The 26,712-nt window shown below is 52.7% G+C and overlaps 2 protein-coding genes across 8 annotated transcripts in view; one reads left to right on the top strand and one right to left on the bottom strand.

Moving 5' to 3' along the window:
* DNMBP (dynamin binding protein) overlaps positions 1–5,293 on the top strand; it is a 33,565-nt gene extending 28,272 nt beyond the window's left edge. For all 7 annotated transcript variants that reach the window (XM_050305225.1, XM_050305224.1, XM_050305230.1 and 4 more), the window contains 9 exons: positions 271–470; positions 745–875; positions 1,094–1,198; positions 1,405–1,533; positions 1,993–2,325; positions 2,712–2,894; positions 2,970–3,168; positions 3,263–3,717; positions 4,039–5,293. In XM_050305225.1, coding sequence (XP_050161182.1) covers positions 271–470; positions 745–875; positions 1,094–1,198; positions 1,405–1,533; positions 1,993–2,325; positions 2,712–2,894; positions 2,970–3,168; positions 3,263–3,717; positions 4,039–4,224 — 1,921 coding nt within the window. In that variant the 3' untranslated portion in view covers positions 4,225–5,293. The remainder of the gene's footprint in view (positions 1–270; positions 471–744; positions 876–1,093; positions 1,199–1,404; positions 1,534–1,992; positions 2,326–2,711; positions 2,895–2,969; positions 3,169–3,262; positions 3,718–4,038) is intronic.
* A 691-nt stretch (positions 5,294–5,984) lies between these two features.
* ABCC2 (ATP binding cassette subfamily C member 2) lies at positions 5,985–23,793 on the bottom strand. Its single transcript, XM_050340812.1, has 32 exons — positions 23,589–23,793; positions 22,876–23,049; positions 22,268–22,393; positions 21,065–21,199; positions 20,553–20,675; positions 20,140–20,195; positions 19,665–19,893; positions 18,857–19,041; positions 18,080–18,257; positions 17,336–17,590; positions 16,818–16,883; positions 16,185–16,322; positions 15,697–15,843; positions 15,329–15,417; positions 15,178–15,240; positions 14,854–14,980; positions 14,506–14,682; positions 14,235–14,402; positions 13,768–13,954; positions 12,799–12,931; positions 12,264–12,369; positions 11,786–12,005; positions 11,170–11,324; positions 10,029–10,184; positions 9,727–9,926; positions 8,987–9,113; positions 8,499–8,600; positions 8,253–8,396; positions 7,850–8,008; positions 7,441–7,607; positions 6,909–7,103; positions 5,985–6,475 (listed from the first exon to the last, which is right to left on the bottom strand). The coding sequence occupies exons 1-32, from the start codon at positions 23,628–23,630 to the stop codon at positions 6,346–6,348; spliced, it is 4,659 nt and encodes a 1,552-aa protein (XP_050196769.1). The 5' UTR covers positions 23,631–23,793; the 3' UTR covers positions 5,985–6,345.
* Between the last annotated feature and the right edge of the window lie 2,919 nt (positions 23,794–26,712).

Here is a 26,712-nt window from a genome sequence, read left to right as displayed (position 1 = left end):
TGTAGAATTTCATGGTGGGTGTGGTGATGGAGAGGATCCTGGCTGGGAAGGATCACCTGGTATGAAAGAGAACTGGAAACCTGGAGTTGATCTGACAGCACCAGGAGTTCAGGAATGCGGTGAGTTTGGACACGAGGGTGGCGTGACGTAGGGAGTATGGTGGATTTAGAAAGTGTATTCTGGCTCTGGTTGGCTTGGTTTGAGGAGGCAGAATTTGTGTGGCAGAGCTGGACTGACACTTTGTACATCTCCTGTGTCTTGACTTCCCAGGGGCTGCACAAACTACATTAACCTGGGCTCCTTCCTCATCAAGCCAGTGCAGAGGGTGATGCGGTACCCACTGCTACTGATGGAGCTGCTGAGTGCCACTCCCGAGGCTCATCCTGATAAGGCACCACTCACAGCTGCTGTCCTTGCAGTCAAAGAAATCAATGTCAACATCAATGAATACAAGCGCCGGAAGGACCTGGGTGAGAAGCTGGGCAGTGCTGGGCAGAGAGAGACAGGAGTGAGTGTGTTGAGATTGGCATCTGCTGGCCCCTGAGCCTTAGCTGGCAAACACAGTCATGGAAGATGACCTTTAAGGTCCCTTCCAACCCAACTCATTCTGTAATGATATGTAGGATACTTGGGACTACAGAGGCTTGGGGAGGGGGAGAGCCAACAAGGTGATTGTTAATGAGGCACTGTAAGACATGAGTGTTGTGCTTACAAGGGTTTTGATTTCTATATCAATCTCTTTAGTGCTAAAGTACAGGAAGGGGGATGAGGATAGCCTCATGGAGAAAATCTCTAAGCTCAACTTCCACTCTATCATCAAGAAATCTAACCGTGTGAGCAGCCACCTCAAGCATCTCACAGGCTTTGCACCTCAGGTAATGTACATCGTACACTTACCTGCAGTGCTTCTCCAGTGGTATCTGCTGTTCCTCCACCCCCTTCCCCAAAGTGTAGCTCTGATCAAGAGCAGCAAGACAGTGTGAGCTTAGGGTCTGAACCACCCATCCCTGCTGTTCAGCTTGTGGGCAAGAGGCCCCACGTCTTGCACTCTGGAAGGTGCTGGAGTCATGCATTGAAACACTTTCTCTCACAGCTGAAGGATGAAGCCTTTGAAGAGATGGAGAAAAATTTCCGGATGCAGGAGCGGCTGATCAAGTCCTTCATCCGGGACCTTTCCCTCTACCTACAGCATGTCCGGGTGAGTCAGTCTGGGTGTGATGCCAAACCTGTGGGGCTTGCCAGTCACTGCCCCTCCTGTCTGCATGGTGTGTACCTGCAGTGCCTCTGGCGAGTGCTTTTGGCCTCAGCCCTGCTGGGCGGGTGGTCTCTGAGAGTCTGGCTTGCCCTGGGAGGCCTCTACTGGGCAGCAAGCGTAGTTGAGCTGACTCTGTCTCCCTGGTGCAGGAGTCTGCTTGTATGAAGGCACTGGCAGCAGGGAGCATGTGGGACTTGTGCACAGAGAAGGCGAGTGGGGACTTGGACCAGTTCCAGAAAGTGAATCGTCTCATCAGTGACCAGCTCTTCTCCAACTTTGTGAGTGAGGCTGTGCTCTCATGTGCTGGAGGTATCCCTCAGGATCCCTCCCTGGGGGTTTGCTGCAGAAGGGCAGCCTCTGAGAGGCTGCAGGGAGGGTAACTTGGGAGAGGTGTGAGCACTACTGCTTAGTTCTGAGAGCTTTGATGCCTGGGAATTTATGGATATGCCTGTTAGATAAACATTTGGTAAGCTCTACCTGAAATGCTACAGCTGTTTATGTGAGTGTTTTGGGTACTTTCCATAGTGTTACCTATGCTGGCACAGTTATGTAAGATTATAAAATAATTCCTCTTGGAAGGGACCTCTGGAGGTTTTGTGGGTGCCACTAGGAGGACAGTCTCTATACTGTCCTAGGGAGGATATTTTCCTGCATGCTAGAAAATGAGCTGCTAGTGTTCACTGCACAGTGGGAGAGAGCAGCTTGTCTCACCTTCTCTCTGCATCTCTGCCCACCAGAAAGAGCGGACAGAGCGGCTGGTGAGCTCACCCCTGAACCAGCTGCTGAGCATGTTTGCGGGGCCCCACAAGCTGGTGCAGAAACGGTTTGACAAGCTCCTCGACTTCCACAACTACACGGAGAGAGCAGAAAAGTTGAAGGACAAGCGAACCTTGGAGGAGCTGCAGTCAGCCCGCAACAACTATGAGGCCCTCAATGCCCAGCTGCTGGATGAGCTGCCCAAGTTCCTGCGCTTCGCCAAGGAGCTGTTTGCCAGCTGTGTGCGGGGCTACGCCGAGGCACACTGTGACTTCGTGCGCCTGGCCCTGGAGGAGCTGAGACCCCTGCTGTCGGTGAGTTACTGGAGTGCAGACAGTGCTCTGGGCTTAGTGCAACACTAAACTCTGTGCAGAGCTTGCCACTGTTTAAGACCACAAGTGACTTGTGGAGGACTCCTGTGGGATGCTGTCAGGACAGGGATTGTGGGGTCATGATGCGTAGATATGATGAAGGTTCTGGCTACTCTTAGACCAGTGGCAGAAGAGGATTTGCCTAGGAGAATCGCAGGTCATGAGTTTGAGGACCACTCAGAGCTGAATCCAGGCAGGACTGCAAATCTGGGTCCCGTGCAAGTCACAGGCAGGATGCAGAACCCTTGTCATGGTCTTTGCTGTAGCTCTTGGCCTCTTTTCCCAGCAGCTGTCACCTAACAGGATATTCAACTCTGCTCTGGTTCCAGTTGCTAAAGGTGTCTGGCAGGGAGGGGAACCTCATTGCCATCTTCCAGGATGAGCACAGTCGAGTCCTCCAGCAGCTCCAGGCCTTCACCTTCTACCCAGAGTCCCAGGCAGCTCCCAAGAAGACTTTTGAAAGGAAGAGCATGGAGCGGCAGTCTGCCCGGCGGCAGCCCCTTGTCGGCTTGGTGAGTTCCCCCTGCCCGATGTCAGGGCTTGCAGAGCCCGGGACAGCCACTCACACCTGCCTTGTTCTTCTGCAGCCCACCCACCTCCTGCAGTCAGATGATGTCCGAGCTGCCCTCCTGGCCCGCTATCCCCCAGAGAGTCTCTTCCAGGCAGAGCGCAATTTCAATGCTGCCCAGGACCTGGATGTCTCACTGCTGGAAGGAGACATTGTGGGTGTCATCAAGAAGAAGGACCCCATGGGCAGCCAGAATCGCTGGCTGATAGACAATGGGGGTAGGTGGCTGCTCCCTGCCCTTGCCTGTGGGGAGTCCCTTCCCCTGGTTGTCCTGTGTCCCAGTCTGAGCTCTCTTTCTTTGCCTCTCTGCAGTGACGAAAGGCTTTGTGTACAGCTCCTTTCTGAAGCCCTACAACCCACGCCGCAGTCAGTCAGACGTCTCTGTGGGCAGCCACTCTTCCAACGAGTCGGAGCACAGCAACTCCTCTCCCCACAGCAATGCCACGCTGACCTTCAGCCCCAGCGGGGCAGCCGTCACCTTCACTCAGAAACCCCTGCAGGACTCTGCCTCCCCAGCAGACACATACCAGCCTGGGCAGTCCCCACTGGAGAGGGACTCCCCCTCTCTGCCCCAGCTTGGCTGTGGTGACAGGACAGCCCCACTGGAGGCTGGAACAGTGGTGTCTCAGTGCCGCTACAGCCGCCCCGAGCTGGGCTGCAGCCCCAGCTCTCGCAATGGGCACCCCACCAAAGCACACCTCAGGCCCACGCCCTCAGTGGAGGACAGAGACTCTGGATTGGAGAGCAGCGAGTCAGAGGGCAACCAGGTGAGTTGTCAGCCACTCTGGGGAGACTGGGCATCCCAAGGGCTGATCCCCTTGCTTAACTGCAGATTGAGTCATCCTCCTCCCTGGGAGTGACCAGGGAGAGGTGAGAGGTGAAGTATGAGATCTTTTCTCCCAGCAACAGAGGTGCAGAGACAGAGACCCAGGCTGCACATGGGGGTGGGCAGGTGGAGGCCTGGCCAGGATGGGGCTGGGGCTGGGGCTGGCGCTGTTTGGTGAGGACAAAAGCCCACAAGTCCTATGCAGTGCAACAGCAAGGCTGTGGTGTGACCATCCAAGTGATATTCTCCCTCTGTCTGGCAGGTCTATTACGCTCTCTACACCTTCAAAGGCCGAAACACTAATGAGCTGAGTGTATCAGCTAACCAGAGACTCAAGATCCTGCAGTTTGAGGACATCACAGGCAATCAGGAGTGGTGGCTGGCCGAGGCACACGGGAAGCAGGGCTATGTGCCCTCGAGTTACATCCGGAAGACAGAGTACACATGAGACGGCAGGCAGGAGCCTGCACCCCATGCCTTGTTCCTGCCAGGACTGCTGGGAGTCTTGGGGAGGCTGGCCAGCCCTGCATCCCCCACTACTTGCCACAGGACTGTCTGCCTCACAGCCGTGTAGTGCTATTGGGCCCCAACACACTGACTGCCACCTCCCCTTCAAGGGAGGAAGAATAGTGAGTTGGCCAGGTAGGCAGGACAGGCAGCTTGTGTGAGGGCAGGGGTGAGTTCAGCTGTGCTGTTTGAGCCTCCTGTGTCCAGCTGGGGGCAGGGGAGCAAGGCTTGGGGCTGTGGCCTGCCCAGGAGGGTAAGGCTCGACTAAAGCTGAGGAGCTGCTGTGGGTTTAAATTGTGGAAGGCTAATGCCAAGTTTCTTGAGACTGCGCTTAGTGAAGTAGTATTAAAAGCAGCCCAGACCTTGCCAACGTGCTCTCTGTGCCTTCTCAGGATCACCAGCAGGAGCTGGGTCTTGCCTGTCTGTGCAGGACCCATGGTGGGACATCTACACACTGCCTGGGGAAGCAGCTCTGAGGTTTGCTGTGAGTAGCTGAGCTCCAAGGGTGGGATGGGCCTGGCCTCTGAAATTCCTGCAACAAAGCCCCCAGCAGGTGCCTTGTCCCTGTGCTTGGCCTCCCGGGGGCTCGGCCTCTCCAAGCTCTGCTGCTACCAGCAGCCATCTCATCTCAGGTGAACCAGAAGTCCGGAACACCATCTTCCCTTGTCAGTGCAGGATCTCCCATGCCCAGGACCCATCTTTGCACTGACAAGCCAACCTGGCAGCTCTGGGCTGGGGCAGGGCAGAAGGCAAAGCACAAATTGTCCTCCACTTTGATTTTTTGGGGGCTCTGATCAGAATTGCCTCACCTGTGTCTTCTTTCAGGGCACTGGAGACAGTGCTGACATTCTGGAAGGGCAGGACCATCCCTGGGAGGGATGTGTTGCCTTTGCTGGGTTGGTGTGTGATACCTGCTGCTGCCATGCCCAGAAGGGAGGAAGCTCCCTTCATGGAGTAGTGTTCGTATCCCCTGTACTGCTGCTCTGTAAATAAAGATTTGCCCTTGTGTATAGAAGGTGCCTGTGCAAATGTTGGGAGAGCTGAGAGGAGAGCCGGGCCTGTGCTGCAGTGGGGCCAAAGCCCACAGACTTCATGCAGACCCCGCAGGGCCAGGAAATTTCCCTTTCAGTGGGGTCCAGCATGCTTCTGCCATGGTGTTTGTGCCAGCTCCAGCTCAGGCACTGGCAAACCCCCACAGGAACGTTCTTCATTAAGATTAAGTGATTGCACTGCCCTCTTCCCCTACAGGGTAGCACTGAGGTCAGCACTACAGCTCCTGGCTTTGGTGTCCAGGAACAAAGAGTTTGTCAAGAGTAACCACCATAGTTGGTGTGTGCATGGCTGTAGCACGGACACGTGCTTGCACCTCTTCAGTTTATCTCCACCACAGTCATGTTTGCAGTCTGTACCCAGAGCCCAAAATCCGGTTACGAATAGCCTCAGGGAGGGGCTTGTTACTTATTTGCACTACAATTGAAGGGATCATAGCCACAGGGAAGGCTGGCAGACCCTGGTTTTGCCACATAGTGTTTATGCCTGGGTATAGCTGCGCCTCTCAGTTTGGACTGCCTGCCCCTCTGTGTAACCTCTGTTGGCAGCTTCCTCGAAGCACACTAGCCAGGTTTAAGGTTAAACCATGGCTTTTTTGATGTCAGCCTTTAAGTTGAAACAGTTAAAAAAGTAAATAAATTATAGCATCCATTCTTAGATTAAACAGCAATTTAATTTCATAGTGCTAAAGCATCTAAGGTAGGTTCACTGCGCATGGTAAAGTACAAAAAGTAAGACCACCCCAAACAGGGGTCATGATCTCCCTGCATCGCAGATAGCTTTTCCCCTCTGTAGAATAAGTTAGGCAGCTCCAGACCCTTGTGTGCACAGCAGGCAGGGCATGGTAGCAATGTTCTGTCTCTGGACAACCAGAGAAGCCACCCTCTCTGCTTCCCAGCTGCAGAAAGGCAAATTCCTGGGCAGCTTGGCTGCGGGGAGACGCTGACGCCAGCTCAGTGAGCGCCAGCAGGAGGGAGCTGCCCGCACACGCCCGGACACTGCAGCGCTCCCCCTACAGGGCTGTACTTTCAGTATTGGTGATGCCAGCGTCCTTTGCCATCGCGGAGAAGATGCCCTGCTTCTGGAGCAGCTCCTCAGGGCTGTCAAATTCCACAATCTGCCCAGCTTGCAGCACCATCACCCTGGCAGAGGGGAACAAGAAGGCCTGAGCTCCCAGGATCCAAGTTGACAGCACTGATGGCACCAGTGGTGCACCCCCACTGACCCTCACTGCTGCAGCCACATTATGTGGTTCACCTCTCAGCAGTGGTGAGGGCACAGCCCTCCTCCCTGTGCTGACAGGGTGACTCATGTAAGGTGTCAACAGTGAGTGCCTCTATGGTCTGTTGCTGTAAAGAACGATCCCAAAAAATGTTTCTCCCACAAACGCCTAAGTACTGCATGGCCAACCTTCCTATTCTCCTCTTCTAGAACCACTGTATATTACTGCCCCAGGCACTACATCCACCCCTGCCCCTCTGGCTATATCCTTGCTTCTGCTGCTGGCCACCTCCTGCCCCATCGTAGGAGTCCAGATTCCAATTCCTCTTGCCCCATGGTACTGTCCCATGGTACCTGTTGCTGTCCATGATGGTATGGAGGCGGTGGGCGATAGTAAGGACAGTGCAGTCAGCAAACTCGCTCCGGATTGTTGTCTGGATTAAATGGTCAGTTTCCAGATCTACGGCTGCTGTTGCTTCATCCAGGATGAGGATCTTGGCTTTGCGGAGAAGGGCCCGGGCCAGGCACACCAGCTGCCTCTGCCCAACACTGGGATGAGATGGAGAACATGAGCTACTAGACAGACACTATCAGAGCTTCTGCAAGCCTAGTGGCACACACTGCCCTGACCCAACACCATGCCTGGCATTCCCCCTGCATCTGCCACCCTGAGCACCACATCTCTCAGCATTTTTCTCTCTGGGCCCTCATAGAAGGGTTAGTTCACTCTGGCTTCCTAAAAGCTCTGGCTCCTGGACCCTTTTCTGCCACCTTCTTTTCCCAGAAGCTTCTGTGCCCTCATTTCTGGACAGCCACTCTGCTGGCAGCTGCTGTTCCAGGCGGGTCCCTGGGAACAAGAGAAGGGAGGGGAGCTGGACCTGCTCACCTCAGGTTCTCCCCTCCCTCGCTCAGGGTATGCAGCAGTCCCTCGGGATGGCCTTGCACATATGTCTTCAGATGAGCCAGCTCAAGGGCCTTCCAGACCTCCTCGTCTGAGTACTGGTCAAAGGGGTCCAGGTTCATCCGCAGGGTTCCAGTAAAGAGCACAGGGTCCTGCCAGGGACAGCACTGTGTTCAGCCACACCACAGCCATTCAGCAGGGGCAATGGGTCCAGGTCCCCAAATCCTTCCCATGCCACTGCCTGCAGCTGGGCAGGGGAGGTGGTGACAGCATGCTCACAAGCCTTTATAGTCTCCACAGCACCCAGGGATGCGCTGAGGGCAATACATAGCCCAGGAAACAGCCTGCAGGAGCCACGCAGCAGCGGGATGTGGAAAGGTGGGGATCAGCTCACCTGGGGGATGATGGTGAGGTTCTTGCGCAAGTCATGGAGGCCAATTGTTGCTATGTCCACCTCATCGATGATGATCTTCCCTCCAGCAGCCTCCAGCACTCGGAAGAGGCAGTTGGTGAGGGAGGATTTTCCAGCCCCGGTCCGGCCCACAACCCCAACCTGTGGAAGCAGCTTTTTAAACCAGCTGACAGAGCTGAAGAAAAGAGGGCAGATGCTTTCCATCTTGGTCTAGTGGGACTTCCCACCCTCACCATCTCCCAGACTGTCCCTTTCCTGCATCTTGAGTCCCCAGGAGCCACATCCCATCACAATCCCTCCCCAGCGCACAGACTCAAGCCAAGAGGAACAACACAAGCTTTAACACAGTGTGACTCTGTAAAGAGTGTAATGAGGGCAAAGGCACCTTCTCAGTGCTCCCAATATTGCAGGTGATCCCCTGAAGAACCAGGTCCAGTTCAGGTCTGTAACGAACTTTGTAGTCAATGAACTGGATCTCGCCTTTGCTGGGCCAGCCATGTGGTGGTCGCTTTCCTGTCACCCATGGAGCCTGGGGGAGGGCACAGGAGCATTAGGTGGGGACTTGCATTCTGAGAGGCTGTTGAGCACGACGTTGTACAGCAGGTGCTTTCCTGGACCCTGGTTTCCTCACCTCATTCTTCACCTTTGTGTACTCGTGTACCCGCTCCACAGCCACGATGTTTGTCTCCAACTCCGAAGATGTCCTCACCAGCCAGTTCAGTGTCTGGGTCACCTGCATGGCAGAATCAGAAGATGCAGAGCTCAGTGGGACCCAGGAACAACCACCTCCCACCTCAGCTCAGGGATTCAGCCTGGACACGAGTGTCCCTGGTCTGGGATCTCCAGTCCTCAGCCACAGCCCACCATCTCTAGCTCTTCAAAAACTTTGCTGCAGCATCTCTGACCCACAGCAGGACTGTACTCCTCCCCATGGAAGCCTGTATCCACTCACACTGGGATGTATGCTTCCTTGGCTCCATAGCTGCTACCCAGGTGATGTGACACCCCAGATAATCCCTTTTTCATGAATCAGAGCTGCAGGCAGGGCAGCATCCTGCAGCCAGCCCAGAGCTCCCAGGAACAGCCCTGTCCTGGGATGAAATGTTTTCATTGACTCACACTGAGAGCAGAGGAGACAGAAAGACCCACGATGCCGCCCTCCAAAGTGCCCTTTGAAATCACTGCTAGAAGTGCAGAGAAGAAGACCACCAGGCTCCCAACGAACTCCAGACGGATGGCCAGCCACCTGTTCCAGGAGAGAACAGCTGAAGGGCAGTGGGAGAGGCAGAGATGTATCTGCCTGTGCCCAACAGAGCCCACCAGTAAGAGCAGAACCCTACCAGCATCCCTCACATCCAGCCCAGTGCTGTTCACATGGTACACGTTGCAGGTCATTTGTGGCCTGCAAGCAGGTTCATTTTATGCCAGTCCATGTCTCACACATAACCTCCTCTGGAGAAGCCCCAACTGTACAACCCTCACACACCCAAAGGTGTGACCCAAAGCATCAACAGTAAGACATCAACACCGAAGAGTGCCCACATCACGCTCCCGCCTGGCCTGGAACATCAGCCTCTTCCCAGAAGCTACCAAGAGCATCTCAGTCCTTGACTGCACAGCTCACCCTGCCCAGGCTCTGGACACTCTGTAGGGTCCACATTCTGGCTTTCAAAATCACCCTAACATGTCTCATTCCCTGAGATGGCACCTCTATCCTAAACTTCCCCAGTTCCTACACAGACCCTCAATGCTGAGATCAAGAGGGAGAACTGCAGCATCTCAGGGACCTCTCTCAGGACCCAGAAGCCCCTGGAGAGAGGTGCTGCAGGCTGTTCTGTGACATAAGGGGTAAAACTCACCTATTTGAGATTATCCAGGAATAAACACTTTTCTGATTGATGTCCATGATGGCCTCATTATGCTGCAGGAAGCGTTCTTGGTGTCCATAGGCCCGGATCACAGAAAGGCCTGACACTGTCTCACCAAAGTGGGAGTAGATGGGAGACCTGGTGACAGAGTCCAGACGCCTTAGCTGACGTGACGTGGAGACATAGAAGCGCTGAAATGAGGAACACAGCTTGGTTACCAACACAAAGACCAGCAGCCACAAATATACTGCTCTCAGGAGGGAAGAAGCTTCACTCAAGCCACAGTTACTCACCAGCACAAAATAGTAGAAGATGCTCAAGGGAATGATAATGAGAGCGAAGTATGGAGTGGCCAGGCAGATCATGACCAATGTGCTAATGATGCCCATGAAACAGGAGAGCCAGCTGCGGAATGACATGGGAATGGTCTCGTCTACCGTGAAGATGTCCTGGAGCATATGAAAAAGCATAGAGAAGCAGTCAGTGACCACAGAGAGAGGGAGAAGCCCAAAGACCCCACACATACAGGGTTCCTACTCATTCGTATGGCAACACAGTGCCAGACACTTGTAAAAATATTGGATGACCCTGGATTGGTGTTATGGTTACAACCTCATTTAGGGCTACAGCTCTTAGCTAGGGAACAGCTGATATAACAGAAAAACTTCGTATAATATTCCCCTGTTGCACAGACCAGCTTTAGGAACTGCATCTTCATCTGGACCCAGGATGCAGGAGCAGGAATTGAGACAGAAGGAGGGACAGGACTAACTGCAGGTCCATGCAGACAGGAGCACACAGGTCTCCAATTGGCCCTCACCCATCTCCTAGCCAGGCATCACATACTTTCTCATTTCAGAGTAAACCCAGCAGGCCTGAGGCTTGATTTCAAGAGAAATTTTATTCCCAAAAATCAAGACATGGCACCAAAGGAAGAAGTAGAGCAGCAGCACATTTGAAATTACCTGTCTGTATTTTCCTCCTTTTCATCTTCGCTTTGTTTTGTGAGCTTCACTTACATAGAAAAGACTATATTTTTCTGAAACTCCATAACCAGAAGGACATCTCATTGTGGGACATGAGCTCTAGGCTCCTACCTCCCTTGGTGATCTACTATGGACCCTCTTCAGTTTCTCCACATCCTTCTTGACCAGGTGATCCCAAAAGAGGACACAGTATCCAATTGTGACCTCCTTAGCACTGAGCAGAGGAGATAACTTCCTATGATTTGCTGGACACTGTCTTTGAAGTATAGCGCAGGACATGGTTTGCCTCTCAGTCAGGCTTGTATCCACCATGCCCTTCTGGTCCCTTCCTGGCCCTTATCTGGGCTCAGCTGAGCTGTGCTTGACAGCAGTACGGTTATGTCAGTACCCAACGCTCTTCAGACTTGCTGGAGCAAACACCTTCTCCATGCTGGGGCTGTTCTCTTACCTTGGCAAACCTATTCACAATGCGGCCAGTTGGGGTCGTGTCAAAGAAGCTCATGGGCACACGCAGGATGTTGCTGAGCAGCTGCTGATGCATAACCCGTGAGGCTCGCACGGAGCCCCGAGCAGAGAGTATGGTGGCAAAGAGCAGGAAGAGAGCTGCAAGGACAGCACAGAGGGGGTCACACCAGCTCACCAGGCCCTCTTTGGCTTAACAGAGTAACACCACAGCTCCAAGCCAGCAGCTCTGCAGTGAGCCACTGGGATAATCCTGCATCCCACCTTCCTGCGTTGCCCCAGTAACTGCATGCCACCCCAGGGCAGGAAAGCTAACCCTTTTGGAAAGCCTTGGGCCCTAGCACTATGTCCAAACTGATTAAGGACAGTGATCTTCAGCCTAAGGAGGCCACACAGACTTCCTGGGGCAATTTATGCTGGTTTTGGACTGGTATCTGCCCCCAGTTCGGCCAGGAGCTGGAAGGAAGGCAGCAGCAGGCAAATGAAGACAATGCTGGGTCCCCTGCTCCTTGCTGCGCTGCTGGCTGCAGGTCTTGCAAGTCATATATCCCTTCTGGACCACACAGCTGAGGTAAGTGGGGCCCCTGTCCTCCTACACCCACCTTGTGACACCCCGAGTGCCCCAAAGACACCGATCCGCAGGTCTCGCTGCTCCGTGGGATAGGTCTGGTTCAGGTAGCGCTGCGCGTCGTCCGTCCAGGCACTGAGCCACAGGCTGGTCCCCACATAGGCAACGTACTCTCCAACGTAGCCCATGGCGATCCAGAAGGAATAGCACAAGCCCACAGCACGCAGGTACCGCAGGTACATGGAGAACTTTACCTGTGGACCAATTTAGCCCATTACCACTGCCCAGCAAACCTCAGCCAAATAACACCCAGCACAGACTTGGGACTCCCACCTTGCTGCCCAAGTGCTCTCTCCACCACCTTGCCCACCAGTCCCAGGCAGCTCTGTCCCCTTTGTGTCTCTTGGCTGCAGTGGGGCTACACCAGCCCACACCAGCTTCTCTGAGCCACAGTCAGGGTCTGGTAGCACTGAGCCAGGGCAGCACAGTGCTTCATCTTCCATCCTCCTCACCTTGCCGGTTTCCACAGTTTCTTTCTCAATCAGTTTCTGTCCCTTCACCTTCTTTGGGGGCTCCTCCTTGGCCTTCTTCCAGGAACTGGTGCTTTTTTTACTAAGCCTGCAGGGAGGTGATAGGCATCATTAATAGTGGGATGTTGGATTGGTACTAATCTCCTGGGGGTCCATCTCTATGCTGCATTGGATCTCCAGTGCTGGACCCCACTGGAAATTAATGTCCCAGCTGGGCCATCTTTGAATAAGCCTTGTGGAAGCACTAGGCATTTACAGCCATAAAATCATAGCCCTCATCCCCAAAACCAGAACCATCCAGCAGTGTGAGTTCCAGGGAAGACCACAGAAGGTAAGGAGTAAAGCTGTGACACATTAATGTAAGTAATGTGAGTAAACGCCCCTGACCCAGACCAGCTTGTAGGAGCAGGTAGGGAGGCTCTCAACAGGAACTTCCTGGGAAGACCCCAGACCCATGTCTCTGAGAGAGCAGTGCATGGGGCAGGGAAGAGAGCTGAGAACTCAGGGCACATCTCACCTGTGACTCAATTGTCTCCGATGGATGCTGGCCTCTCGCTTCAGGGTCATAGTCACCACATCTTCAGAGCCCTCCTCCACGAAAGGCTCAAGATCATCATCACTCTGTTCTTCACCCCCAGCTAAGCCAACAGCTACAAGAACAGGGATGAGGGAAGGTAGGATCAGGCACAAGAGAGAGCAGATCAGATACACCACACCTCTGCTGCACTCAGCTCCACCCCTTATCCCAGGCTCGGGCTATGTCCTACCACTACTTATCACACCTTCTCCAACCCTGCTGCAAGCCCAGTATAGCAGAAGGAGAAAGAAATCCACTGTGCTGGAGGGAGAAGTTACAGGGGACATAGGGCTAAAGGCCTGCGTGAAGGCAGTCTCTGCTGCTCACTACCACTGGTGTGACCTCAAGCAGAGGTTTGTGCTAGTTTAGCAGGTGCGAGAGGTAGTAGGTCATATCAGTCCAGTTCAGGAACAGGTGAAGATGGGTCCTGTCAGAGTGGTCTGGGAATAGCCAGGCTGCAGCTGGACAACTGTGCTGAGCCCGGGCAGGGTGGGCATCCACCTGACCTGATACCACTCCTCCCCATGGCACTGGGAGACATAATAAAGATTAATGTTATCCAGTGGCATGTTTAGAACAAACCAAAGGATCTTTCTCACCTCAGCATCACTAAAATACAAAGCCTGTTGCCACATAAGATTTTGGGACACATATACATAAATGAACTAAAAAGGGAGTAAAAAAAATCAGACAGATCCTTTGCTGACTGCTCAACATAATGCCTGGATGCAAATCTTAGGCAGGAAGTCCTTGTGCTGCTGATTGCCAGAAGCTGGGAAGGATTCACAGCAGCCACCATTCGTGCCTGGACTGGATAGAGCCAGGTCAGACTGACAAATCAGATCTTCATATCCACAAGATCCATGCACAGCCCCTCTAACTGCCACAGCCCCATTGTGTTCCCAGTACCTGTGGTATTTTTCTCTGAAACATCCTCCTCCTGGTTGCCATACAAGTTCAGGAATTGGGCAAAGGCCCCCTTGTTTGCCAGCAGGTTGCTGTAGGAGCCATGCTCAGTCACTGCTCCTGCTGCCAGCACCACAATGTTGTCGACCTGGGGCAGGAAGCTGATACCGTGCGTCACCAAGATCCGCGTCTGCAACAAAGCGGTTGCAGGGTAGTGGATCATCAGAACACTCGTTGCCTCCCAGCCATGGGCCTGCAGGCTCTCCATCCCCTAGCTGGGGACTTCTCTGCTTATCAGTGCAGACACAGAGCACCCATGAGGTCTCTCCTGCCTGCTGCAGCCCCATGTGAAAGCCACAGGATCCTTCTCTGTCCCAAGCAGACAGCCTCAGTCTTCCCTGGCTCATCAACACTGTGCCAGTGCCATTCCTGCCTGGCTGTGTGGTGGGTAGGGGGGCATGTGTGCTCACCTTGTTTTGCAGCAGCCCTTTTGGCCCCAGCACGTGCTCGAAGAGGTACTTGCCAACGTGAGCATCCACGGCAGACAGCGGGTCGTCCAGCACGTAGATGTCTGCGTTGCTGTACACTGCCCGGGCCAGGCTCACTCGCTGCTTCTGGCCCCCACTCAGGTTGATACCCTGGAAAGGAAGAACTTCTCTGGGCATGGGGCTTGGCACAGGGCTACAGCTCTGTTCTCTGCTGCAGGTGTTATGGAAAATCCATAGCCCCCAGGGCTGTTACCTTCTCTCCAATCTCTGTCTGGTCACCTGCAGGCAGCAGCTTCAGGTCTGGAAGGAGGGCGCAGGCCTTAAGGACCTGCTGATACCGGGCTTCATCCAGTTCTGACCCAAAAAGGATGTTGTCTTTCAGCGTGGCATTCTGGATCCAGGCCTGCTGGGGGACATAGGCCAGGGAACCCTGGAAGGAGAGACACAACAGTTACCTTGTCAGATCATCAGCTTAAGCACTGCCACCTCCTGCAGCCTGTCCTTGCCCTGAGCCACCACTCTGGGACAGTCCTGCCCTGCTGCTTCCCCACTGAGCTCACAGGTAGCCCCAAAGCCCCCTGCATCGGCCGGCTCTTCTCACCTGGATGTTGACGTGTCCCTTGATATTCTCCATCTCCCCAAGCATGGCTGACACCAATGACGATTTGCCTGAGCCCACAGCTCCCACCACGGCCACCAGGCTCCCAGGTGCAATGTCCAGGGTCACACTGCAAACACATGAGGGCTGAGGAAGCAGCACTGCCAGGTTGCCCACAGCTCCTGAGTGGGACCAGCACAGAGTGGAGTGTCTCTAGGACACTCGTGTCTAGCACCACTGTTAGAAGTGATTGCCTTCCCAAATTAACAACCCAGAAAGGCTCCTGCTCCCCAGCCATCTGCCCCCAATATGGTGCAGAGCACTTACTCTCTTATCGCAGGACTGCTGTCCTGCTCCCAGGAAAAGGTGGCCTCCGAGAAACGCACAGCGCTGCCTGTCAGCAGAGAGGGCCCTCAGGACTGGGAAAACCCAGGGCTGGGACAGCCTGTGACCCACGGGGAGTAATCTGGGGGTTCACCTGCCTGGAATGGTGTTGTGGTAGATAGCTGAGGTGTCCAGGTTTTCTCCACTCAGGTAGCGCTCCAGCCTTGCAGTCGACACATTGGCCTGCCATGGTAGAAAAAGGATGAGGATGGCACATGGGCATGGGGTGCAGCTGGGTGGGCTGGCAGGAGCCCCATAAGCAGAGCATCACATCACACAGTCCCCATCCAACCTCTGAGCCCCAAACCTGTGTTATGCATGTAAGTCCTGTCCCACCCCCCTGCCAGCAGAGTCCTGTGCACTAACCCCTGGGTGTCCATCACACACCTGAGTCCCATGTTCTGGTTTGGGCAGAGGTATCATAGGATCCCTCTGCACCCCCTGCCCTAAGAGAGGGCTGACCTGCACTACTGAAGAGAGGACCATGGGCAGCATGGCCATGGGGAAACGCAGGACGTTGAAAAGGGAGATAGCAGTAAAGGCCTTCTGTGCATCCAGGATGTTGTTCTCATCCACTAGCACATAGACAGCAAAACTGGCCAAGGAGACCTGGGAGAGATAGCAGGGAAAAACACCATCAGTGTGGTTGTGTGTCCAGACCCCCATGTTACCCTTAGACCTCAGCAGTGCTTTTCTGCTGGGGACCCCTCCTGCTACCCCCTTCTCCTTTGGGCCCCATCTCACCACCTCGATGGGACTCCCTTCCACCACAGCTCTCCTGCCAGCAGCCGGGATCATACTCTGCATCCCAGGCAGAGGAAGGGATGCCAGCCCCCTTCATTGCTGCAGGAGCACTCCATATGAGGTTCCCAATAATTCCCATCCCCTTGGGATGGGAAAGCCCCAGCTCAGAGGAAGGTGCAGCCCTCCCCTGGGCTGTTGTCACTCACCAGGAAGGGGGCACACGTGAACACAAAGACAGAGACAGACTGCAGGTAACTGAAGTTCAGCAAGTTCTTCAGCTCATGTGCCCGTATGCCATTAATTCGCTTTTCAAATGAGGGCTCCCAGGCAAAAAGCTTCAGGATCTGCAGGATGAGCAGGGTGAGCAGATGCTGGTTTCACAGGAAAGCCCACCCCCACACTCAGCTCACTGGTGGCCAGCACCTCCATCACCAGCTCCTGAGGCCTGTTTGGCCATTGCATCTTCCCTCTCCTGTCCTACCCCATGGCTTATAGCATTCCCCCACTTCCACACTGCCACTCCCTCAGTTTCAGCTTACAGGTCACTGCCAGCCCCTCTGCCACTATGGCAGTGGGCTCACTACCAAGAAACACCCAGAAGACCCTCTCTTGGCTCCCAGGTCTTGGTCCAGGAACCCAGAGCGCCTCCCCACCCAACTTTTCAAGAGGTGAGGAAGCCAAGGGAATTGCAGAGACTGTGGTTTGGACATCCCAGACACAGGGGCCCCAAGCTGGACTATAACACTGGTGCTGTAGAGTTACACAGGTACTCTCCAGGTACAGTGCATCAAGAAGAGGGGTGCAGCACCTGCCTGGGGAGTCTCCAGTTCACTGCTCACCTTGATTCCATTGAGGATTTCAGTCATTATTTTCATCCGTTCATCCTTGTTCTTCATGTTTCTCACCTATAAACAGAAGAACCACATGTTATCAAACCCATACAGCAGCTCACCCTTGGAAACACATCTGGGCTGCCACAGGAAAGGGAAGGACAGGCTCCTGAACCCAGAAAAGTCATCCCACCAAGCTGGACCTTGGCTTCCCTATGTCTCTGGACAACCTGGGTTAAAACAACACCCTGCTGTGAGGTAGAAGCCAGAGCTTTAGCTTATGGTTGGTAATATCTCATTTTCAGTCCTCAAGGCTGCCCCTAATCTTGTTCAAGTTCAACTGTGATGGTAAAACAGACCTGTCTCCTGCTCATAGCAACAGATCACCCCTGGCCCAAGTGATATCAACTTCCCAGGCTGGGAAAGATCCATAGCATAAAAGAAAAGGGTAGGGGAGTGCGGAAAATGAGGGAAGAAAGCAACAGTGGGCCTCAGGGGTGGGAGACCAGGAAGGATCTTGCACCCACCTGAATGGTTTTGGCCTTGGCAACCAGGAGCGCGTTTATAGGGATCAGTAGTACCATGACTGCAAGGCCAGCCAAGACAGAGGGGCCCAGCTCTCCCCAGAGGAAGACAATGGACAGGATAATTTGCAGGGGACATGACCACAGCTGGTGAATAAAGTTGGCCAAGTCCATGAACCTCTGGGCATCAGCTGACATCAGATTCACAGTCTCTCCCACTGTGGACTCCTTGCGGGTGGCACCGGACATGGTGAGTGACTGGAAAGAGAAAACATAGTCACCCCAAGTCAGTCTGGGAGCAGCCTAGCTCCCAGAGCAGGCAGTTAGCAGGCCAGACTGAAACTGCTCCTGGGTCTGCTCCTGGCACCTCTCTGCTGGCCACAGGCACTCTCCTCACTGCCTGCGTACCAGGAGCCACTGGATGCTGGATAAAAAGAAACACATCCTCGTGCAGGAATCCTCGTGCCAATTGCCCTAGGTGTTGCACTGCTCTGAAAAGAAATCTGCCTCAGCCCCTGGTAGCTCTCAAACACGTGGCTGCAGCACCCAGGTCCCAAGCAGAACTAAGACCCACAGTGTCCCCAGTGCTGGGTGGGCATCCCACAAGCCAAGCTTTTCCTGTGCCTTCCTAAGAAGTAAAGTGCATACAGCCCAGTCACCCCAGGTTGCTGGGGCAGGCAATGAATTATTATATCCACAGCCCAGCTCAGAGGAAGCCAACAGGGACGATGACAGGACCATACAAACCTTCTTGTAAATGGCAGCGATGAGGCTGGCACGCACATTTATGCCGAGCTGAAAGCATAAGCTGAAGTGCTGCTGCAGGCAGAGGGACTGGATCACTGCCGTCAGGAAGAGCAGGATGGCGTATAAATAGCCTTGCCAGGCAAAGGAATCCTCATTCGACACAAAGGCAATCAGCAGCCTGCAGGGTAAAGAAGCCCATGAGACCCTCACTCTACTGGGACAGACCCGAGCAGGACACTCCACATGAATGCAGGGAGAGCATCCTCATGAGAGTGGTGACTGAGACCCTGCCCTAGAGAGCTGGCTCAATGCTCAGCAAGCTGGGGACCCTTGATCTGCTGGACATCCCTGTTCTGCCAAGGACACTGCGTTTCACACACAGCAGTGGATCAGTCATGTCGGATCATCCACAGAGACTGTGCTGCTCTGCAAAATGAACTGGAGAGGCCCTGCTGGGCTGAGCCTGACTGACTCATGAAGGGCCCCTGGAGAAGAGCCAGGACTGTCTCCAGGGAGGGAGTAACAGGGGATGCAAGGAGCAAGGAGGAAGCTATTACCCATAAAAGCTGGCAGCCAGCTCAGATCAATTCTTCATTAAACTATAACCCAACATATTCTCCCACCTTTGGTGAACGCATAAAATGTCCTGAGGGTCTGGGGCTGGGAGAGGTAGACATATAGAGATGGTGGGCCTGGATGCAGTGCACAGAGGGAGGTGGTGGGGCTGGGTGCAAAGTCAGAACAGAATATGGACAGGGACAGAGAGAGAAGACTCACTTGAGCAGCTGGGGGCTGACAAACACAAGTGCATCATGCACCACCTTGAATGCCACTGCTAGCATGAGGTTCCGCCGGTAGGTCTTGCCCAGGGTTTTCATCAACCAACCCCTGGCGTAATCCCCGTGAGGGCCAGAGTCCCCTTCGTCTCCCTTCTTCTTCTTCTTCTTCGGCTGCTTCTCCTCCTGGAGGGAAGCCCACATAGAAGTGAAGCAGTTGGTTGTGCAGGCTTCCTGCACCTGGAAGGATGCTTCCAGAGTAGCATCACAGACACAGACCCTAGATCAGGTGTCCTGAATAAAGTCTTTGCTTTACCTCCTGTCACCTTCTCTCTCACTGATCTCTGCTCATGTCATACATACCCAGGACTAACACATCTCTTACATGCCAAAGACAACTGTTGCAAAAACCAAACCACCCTGAATCTCTCAGGCCAAAAATCAGGCACCCCAGGAAGAACCTGAGGCCAGGGATGATCATAGAGTGATGTTCAGTCTGACTTCTTTGCTGGGAGGTATTTGGGGTAGGGAAAGATAGAAATAAGGAAGCTGCTTGTACTGCAGACTTGAGGGTGGTTCCTGTCCTTCTCTCCTGTCCTCTACAGGGCAGAAGGATGTAGACTTTCTTGGTCTTTCAAAACACAGGAATCTGCCAAGGACAGGGAACACCCTGTCATGGATTCCCCCATCCTTGTCCATGGCCCTGTAGAACTAAAGAGCGGCTGCAGGGAGATAGGGTGATCCTGCTCCCTGAGGCTGGACCTGGATGTCTCAGTCTCATACAAGACAAAGAGTAGAAATGGATTTACCAGCACCAGGATGTCTTGGCTCTGGGCCTTGGTCATGTTTCCATGGTCCAGGTCAACTTTCTGTCGTCTTTTCTTGTGTTTCCGTTTCTCCAGTTCTGCTTGGGCCTTCTGCAAGGCAGTCTTCATGTTCTTCTCAAAAGCAGTGGAAAGTGCCTGTGTCCTGTCTTTATCTTTCAATTCCCAGATATCCTCTATCTCCAAAGGCTTGCGATAGCCCTTGAGAACAATGCTGTGGGGCAGAGAAATCTCTCAGCAAGTTTCTTACATGACACTTGTTGCAGAATCCCTGCTGAAAATGCAAGGACTTCATACCCAGCCTGGCACTGGGCTCAGGTTGCACAGACTGAACTCAGTGTGGTGCCTCTCATTACTAACTCCAAGCAGCCTGTGCTGCAGGCTACCCCAAAGAGCGCTGGGCCAGCCCTGAAGCACTCTTGTATTTTTCCAGCCCAGCCTCCCATGGAGCCCTGCTCACCTGCTGTACCATTCGAAGGTGATGGAGCTCAGGAAGGAGGCTGTCACCTCTGGGTTCTATGGTACAAAGCAAAGTAGGTACCAAGAGATCATTGATGTTGAAAGGTGGTGTTGACTAGAGTTGATTCAGCACCCCCAGTCATTAAAGAGCCCCAGAAGTTTCCAACTGTGCCAGATCCCACCCCAGGAACCCCATCTCATAGCCAGCAGCAGCCTCCCTTGGATACAGATGCAGATGTCCCAGGCTGCAGGCTGCAGCTCTTGCTGTGCCATTTGTTGATGCCCTCAGGTCTTTCCTCCCTGAGGGGCCTGGAGCATGGAGCTCCAGGTTCCAGAGCCTACATGGAGCTTGCCCTGCCCAACACAATGCATGGGATGTGGTGCCCCAAGCCCACTCCCACATGGTCCTCTCACCTTCTTCCTCATTTCCTTTGTTTCTGGGGCAACATCTGAGAAACCTGAGACAAGGAAGAGGAGCAGCTGGAGCCCATAGGAGATGAAGAAGAGGATAAACCGTGGCAGGTCAGAGATTGGTTCCTGCAGGGATGGAAAGCCCAGGGTTATTGTTGGGGATTGTCTCAAGGACAAGATCCGTCCCCAGGAAAGTGAACATGGCTGAGCACAATGGGGCAGTACAAAACTCGCTATGCAGCCTGGATCAGCTTCCTTTTGCCACTTCTCCCTGACCTCCTCCCCTAAGTGTGTAAGCAGAGAAATTGGTCCTGGATACCTTATACCTCCCCAAAGAGATAGGACGAATTCAAAAAACAATTCCTTCTCAGGTATTTTCTAGTTCTGGAAGGTTGCCAGGGCAGTTGGGATCTCTGTGATACCACAGAGAGCTTGTCAAGAGACAAGTATGAAGGACTTTCCTTGGGGACAGAACACGACCATAGGAAAGCACAGAGCTTCCTGTGAAATCCAACCTGCAGGGCTCTCCGGACAAGTGACTGGAACGGCAGTATCCCACAGAGCAGGGACAGTACCCAGAAGCAGAAAAGTACACCCGAGTCTCTGCGCAAGCAGAAGCGTCGTGCCTCGTGGATCAGCAGGACCAGGAGCTGGGGGAAGGAAGACCAGTCAGAGGTTCAGGTAGGGTTGCAGGACTAAGTCTGGACTGTAAAAGTGCCTTTGAAGCATGTGTCCTGGGGTGCCAGCACTCGTGAAATGCTGAGATTCACTGCCTTGAACACACTGAGCTCCCAGTGCCTGAGCTCACTGCCAACTCTACATAAGCTTCAGAGTTAATTGCATATGGCAAAGGTTTATTTCAGGAAGATATAAGATCAGGTCTGAAGGTACCCTGACATTACAGCAGGGCACTATTTCTCTTTTTAGCTCTTCCCACTCCAGATTCTCAGACATGCCCAGCTGTCAGGGGTCACACCCTCTCTCCTGCATATTGCCTCCAGAACTGGAAACTAAACCCATGTCACGTGCCAGCAGTGCAAATTCCCCTCTATAGGCCCTTGCCTTATCATGCCACATGGACTCTGCATGTGAAATGAAATGACAAGACAAAATATGAAGGATAGCAAATGGGGGTGTTACTTTTAAGTGCAAAAGTAACATTTCCTGAGCATTTTGGCTTTGTTAAGACTGTTAGAATACGCCATGTCTCACACAAGATATCTGTAACTTCTGTGCACATATTCCATCCAGCTAATAGCCCCCACGTCCTCAGCTTTCTCCTCTGCCTGGCCATCCCATGGTACTTCTCCTGACTCTCTGTAGAAAGGGAGCAGTAACCCATGGGAAGCTGTGAGACATGAGAGCAGCAAGCCATGGTCTGATGTGCACAATATGCAATCGGTTCTGTGAAACCCATAGTGCTGCTAACTAGGCTTGTATCAGAGACAGCTCAGCTACATAGGCATAGAACCTATCCCAGTTTTAAGGATAAAAGCAGGGAACACTGTACAACCAGACACCTGTGCTCAATGAATTGCCCTTATGCCCCACTCACACATGTTCAGGGCTAGTCCCTGTCCAATTTCCAGGCTACACTTCCCTCGGGGACACAGCTTCCTACTGATCTCTCTGCCAGGGAAGTTTTCTGCTGCTTGGCCCGCGGTCTCGCACGGTGTCTCCTTGGTGACACACAGCACATTTACCAGCTGATCCCTTACCCAGGTGGCGATGTACAGGCTGGGGTTGGTGTACTTGACAGCTGGCACGGTGTTCTGCTCCGTGTCCTCTACAAACGCCAGGGCCAACTCTGCCACTGCCGTCAGCACCAGCAAAGCAGCCAGGATCTGTGAGGAGAGGGGGGCAGCCTTGAGGGGAGACCCAGCCCACTGAGGAAACTGGGAACCACTGGAAGACAACACAGTTCGGCACAAAAGCACTGCGTTCCATGCACCATTACACGTTTTTCAACCCAAACTTGCCCTGGGAGAGCTTTCATCGCCGTGAAGCTGCTACAGTTCCACATTAGCACTGCCACCATTTTAAGTTTGGAGGATAACAGACCACAAGAGAGGCCTCAGTATATACTCTGCCCTCCCTCCCAGTGCATTCTAACCCTGTTGTCCCCTCTGTCCCAGATATGTGCATCATCTTAGACTCCTGTCTAAGATGTCTGTCCCAGATGGTGCCCTATCCCACTACTCCTTCTCTCCTACATTTATCATCTCTCCATCCCATACCTGACTGCAGCACAGAGGCTTTCCACTCACACCACCTCCATTCCAGGCTGCCCCAGCCTGTCATCTGTGCCCCCTCAGCCCCACTCTACCTGTTTGATGATGTAGAGTTTGGTCACAGATGATTTCTTGGCTCTGGATTTGCACATGGGCAAGAGCTGCCATGGAGCCAAAATCCAGAAGAAGCCAAGGGGGACCCAGACCAGCACAGTCTGCTGGAAGCACACAGGCAGGTCGGCATCTGGGCGAGCAAGGTAAGAATCATTCTGGGGGCAGCAAGAACAGAAAACAAAGTTACTTGGGATGGATTGACTCTCACCTGGCTCACAGCACAAGAGCCAGCACTCCTTTAGGTCCTGCCCCCCACCACTGTACCCCTCCTGACACCCACCCTCCTGGCTGAGCATTTCAGCACTCAGCCAAAGTCTGACGTGATATCCCTCTCCCCATCTATCTGCCTGAACCTGGGATGGGCTCCCTTGCTGGAGCCAAGTCAGCTGAAGCAGCCAGACCCAAATCATTCCCCAAGAGGTCTATGCAAGGTGTACTGTGTTTCCAGCTGGGCCAAAACAGGCCAAGGCTAACTTAGGGAGCTGTCATTGCCTCAATGTCCTGTGAATACCACGCAGGCATCGCATAGCTCTCAGTACTGTGGCAGTCCTGGATAAATATCAGAATCTCTGCCAACTGCTGGCCGTTGGGTTCCACTGGCAGGACAAGGTGTGAGCCTTGGGATCTGCTGCTCTCCCTGTCCACTGAGTGTCCTACCCCGAGAACAGGCAATAGGGATGATGCCGCCACTCACCCAGAAGACAGAGCCGCAGAACTCCTCCAGGGCCGCTGACATGGCTCAGGGGAGAAGAGACGGCAGCTCCTTTCCCTTGGCAGCTCCTTCCCCTTGCTCTGCCTGAGTCCTGGGTGGATGCTTGGGATAAAAGTCCCCCCACGCCCTCAGGTAGCGCTGGGACAAAATCCCTGATGACACGCAGTTATTTATTAACTTGGTGCTATTGCACAACACCACAAACCAAAGCTGTGACCAAAAGGGCTTGGGAAACCACATGGGCTCAGGGGAAGGGAGGAGAGGAAGACGCAAAAAAGAGATCAAAGGGGAGATACAGGGACGCCAGAGAGTCACCGCAGGACACCATAGCCACCGTTCAGAAACCACCAGAAGCCTTCATCAGTGTACACCAACAGAGACAAGCTCATATAGACCCACTAAAGACACTGTTTTTTTGCAACAGATCTCTCCTGCCAGAACAAGCCTGCAGAATGGTGACAAAAAGTCCAGCAAGAGTTGGTCCCACAGAAGCCAAAGGAGACAGTACCCTTTTTTTTCCATGTGCCACCAGCAGTGCCCCAGGCCTGAGAAATTTGCAGCATCTGGCAGCTGAGTTGACCACATGCTGCACTGGTCTTTCCAAGTACCCAGGATCTGGGCTACTTTTACCAACTTCTTGCCTGCATAGCCTGGAGGCTTTTTGAGCTATTCCTTCTGCTTCTCCCTTTCCCACATTTCCACGTTGTCTGCGTGTTATGGCAGCTGCCTGGCCACAAAACCCCAAAGAGACTTTGAATCTTCATTCTAAGTAAACCCCTATCGTTGGAGACAGAGCAACATTCCCAAAGATAGTGACTGCCATTAAATCATCACCCTGCTGCTTAGAAAAGTGGAATTATGATAGGGACACGTGGGGGTGGTGCTACTCTTAAGGATTTTCTTTATCATGTGTGCTCTTGAGGAACGGTAGGTAAAAGGGGACAGTAGAGTGACTGTAAGGGTCATGTTGTCTCATTGTTCACGAATTCATTGAGTTAGTAGATAACTCAGAAGTCAAGGGTGACACAATGAGTAATTGCTAAGGAACCACCAATACCAGCTGGACATTGAGCCTTTGCTCAATGTCCAACTCCTTGGTTAATTATTACTGGTTTCTCTGATTAAATCCACATGTTTTTGTAAATAAAACTACCCCTATTGGTAGGTCCTCCAGGCTAGAATCAGTACACTGCTGATGAGAGCTGTAATCTGATGTGATAGGTAAGAAATAAGTGAATGAAGCAGTCACTTCCTCAATCCTTCTCCATCCAGACTGATGATATGATTCTTTTCTGCCCACTGGCACAGGTGTCCTGTGGCTTTGTTCAAACCCACCTGAAGCATTGATGCCAAGGGGACCACCTGCTGGTGACACCTTCCTCTGTAATGCTCTGTCCATTGCTTGTCAGTTTTCAGTACAGGTCACAGCCCATTCCCACCTCATCTTTAGCCTCAGTCAGAGCTGAAGTGTTTCCCTCAGCACAGGATGCCAGCTCTCCTTAATGTTCAAAGCAAGTGCACCCTCACTTTCTCTACCCTCATACCTGGGACATGCTCCTCCTAAAAACCCACAAAGCCACCTCACTGTCCTTCAGCTCCTTCCATAAAGCTTCCTTCACTAAAATACCGAAAAAATCTTTGCTGGGACCAAGATAACCAAAGCAGTAGCACCTCTCCGGCTGACAATATCACACAGTTTCCCTGTATTCCCCTGCCTTCATCCATCTGTTGTCCAGCATGTTGTAACTTTTCAAAAACTAGGCATTGCTTCATGCCAATCCAGGACAGAGGTTTCTGCCATGCAATCTACAAATCAGTCCAGCCCTCACTACTCACCTCTTCTCTGAAGGATCTGTTTCTCTGCTTTGTCACACTGTAATGCCATTTGAGTTCAGACGTCTTTTTTTTTTCTTTAAACTTTAAACACATAGGAAAGAGTCAAACTCTGTGTCAGCAGAATATTCATCTTAATTGAGCTACTGGTATCTTAATAACGACCATGACTCATGAAATCTCACAACATAAGTCATGAACTCTTAGATCAGATTCTGAACTACATTGACTATAACCACAAATTTAATCATTTCTTCTTCCAAATTTTGATCCTTCCTACTGCTTGCACATCTGTCAGTGCTGAAAACAGCTCTGACACCAGGACTAGGCAGTCATTCCCTTCTCAGCTCCTCTGTTAAGAACTACCATTTACATTTCCAAGGTGTGTCTTGGGAGAGAGCGATACTACTGTTGGATCCACGTGAACAGTCGGATGTACCCTTTGAGCTGGAAATACAATGATTATTGGCCTTCAAGGACCTGATTCTTTTTAAGGGACAAAAGTGCTGCCACCTTCTCAAATACCACATTTTTGCTGTATATCCTCACAGGCTGTAAGCTTTTGCCAAGATAGGCAGAGAAATCTGAATCCTGCTTTTGCTTCCTAAGAACATCCCTTATCTCTGCTGTCAGAGGGATTCTCTTCAGCTTTGTGATCTTTTACAGAAGAGGAGGCAGCAAGGATAAAGTTGCTTTAACTCTGGGTCTCTACTCTTTTAATGGACCACTCTGATGCCATTCAGATCTTTGGTTGGGTATTTTGCAGGGTAACTGATACGAGTCTGGGGCTTCAATCCTGACTAGGCAGCAATGACCCAAAAGGCACGTTCCCTGTCTGGTGAACAAGCAGCTTGTGCTTCACGTTGGGAAAAGGACACAGAAGTTCCCTTAGAAAAAGCACTTGGTCCTCCCAAGGAGTCTCATCATATGCACACCCCACCTCAAGCACTGAGGGCCCACAGCCCAGGATGCCTCACAGCCCCCTCACCTCATCAGTCAGGTAGTGAGAAGCTCCCCGCCACTAGAAATTAGTGTTCATTACCCATACATATCAATGTGCTTCTCTCTACCCAGCAGCTGCTGCATTGCTAATCCTACTGGCTGACTACAGCAGGCCTTGTTTTACAGCTGTGGCTATCATGTTTCCCTCCCTGGCATTCTGGATGTGATTGTATTCTCATCTGGTGCAGCACGGGCCTGATTTTTCAGGCTACGCGACATGGAGTACAGTCTTACCTAAAAACATAAATAAATTATTAGAAAACCACAGCAA

This window comes from Myiozetetes cayanensis, unplaced genomic scaffold (assembly GCF_022539395.1).
Source record: "Myiozetetes cayanensis isolate MyiCay16 unplaced genomic scaffold, myiCay2020 scf10, whole genome shotgun sequence".
Lineage (NCBI taxonomy): Eukaryota > Metazoa > Chordata > Aves > Passeriformes > Tyrannidae > Myiozetetes > Myiozetetes cayanensis.
This window is presented reverse-complemented; position numbering and strand designations above follow the sequence as displayed.

Bases quoted from the DNA above. Each gene is read 5' to 3' on its own strand.
- ABCC2 (XM_050340812.1), bottom strand. From the start codon at position 23,630: ATGTCAGCGGCCCTGGAGGAGTTCTGCGGCTCTGTCTTCTGG. The intron at 10,185-11,169 runs GTAAGAGAACAG...CATATGCTCCAG, and splicing joins TTGTGAATAGGTTTGCCAAG to GACATCTTCACGGTAGACGA. The intron at 8,601-8,986 runs GTGAGTCAATGA...TCTGCCATGCAG, and splicing joins CTGTCTCCTCTGCTCTCAGT to GTGACCCAGACACTGAACTG.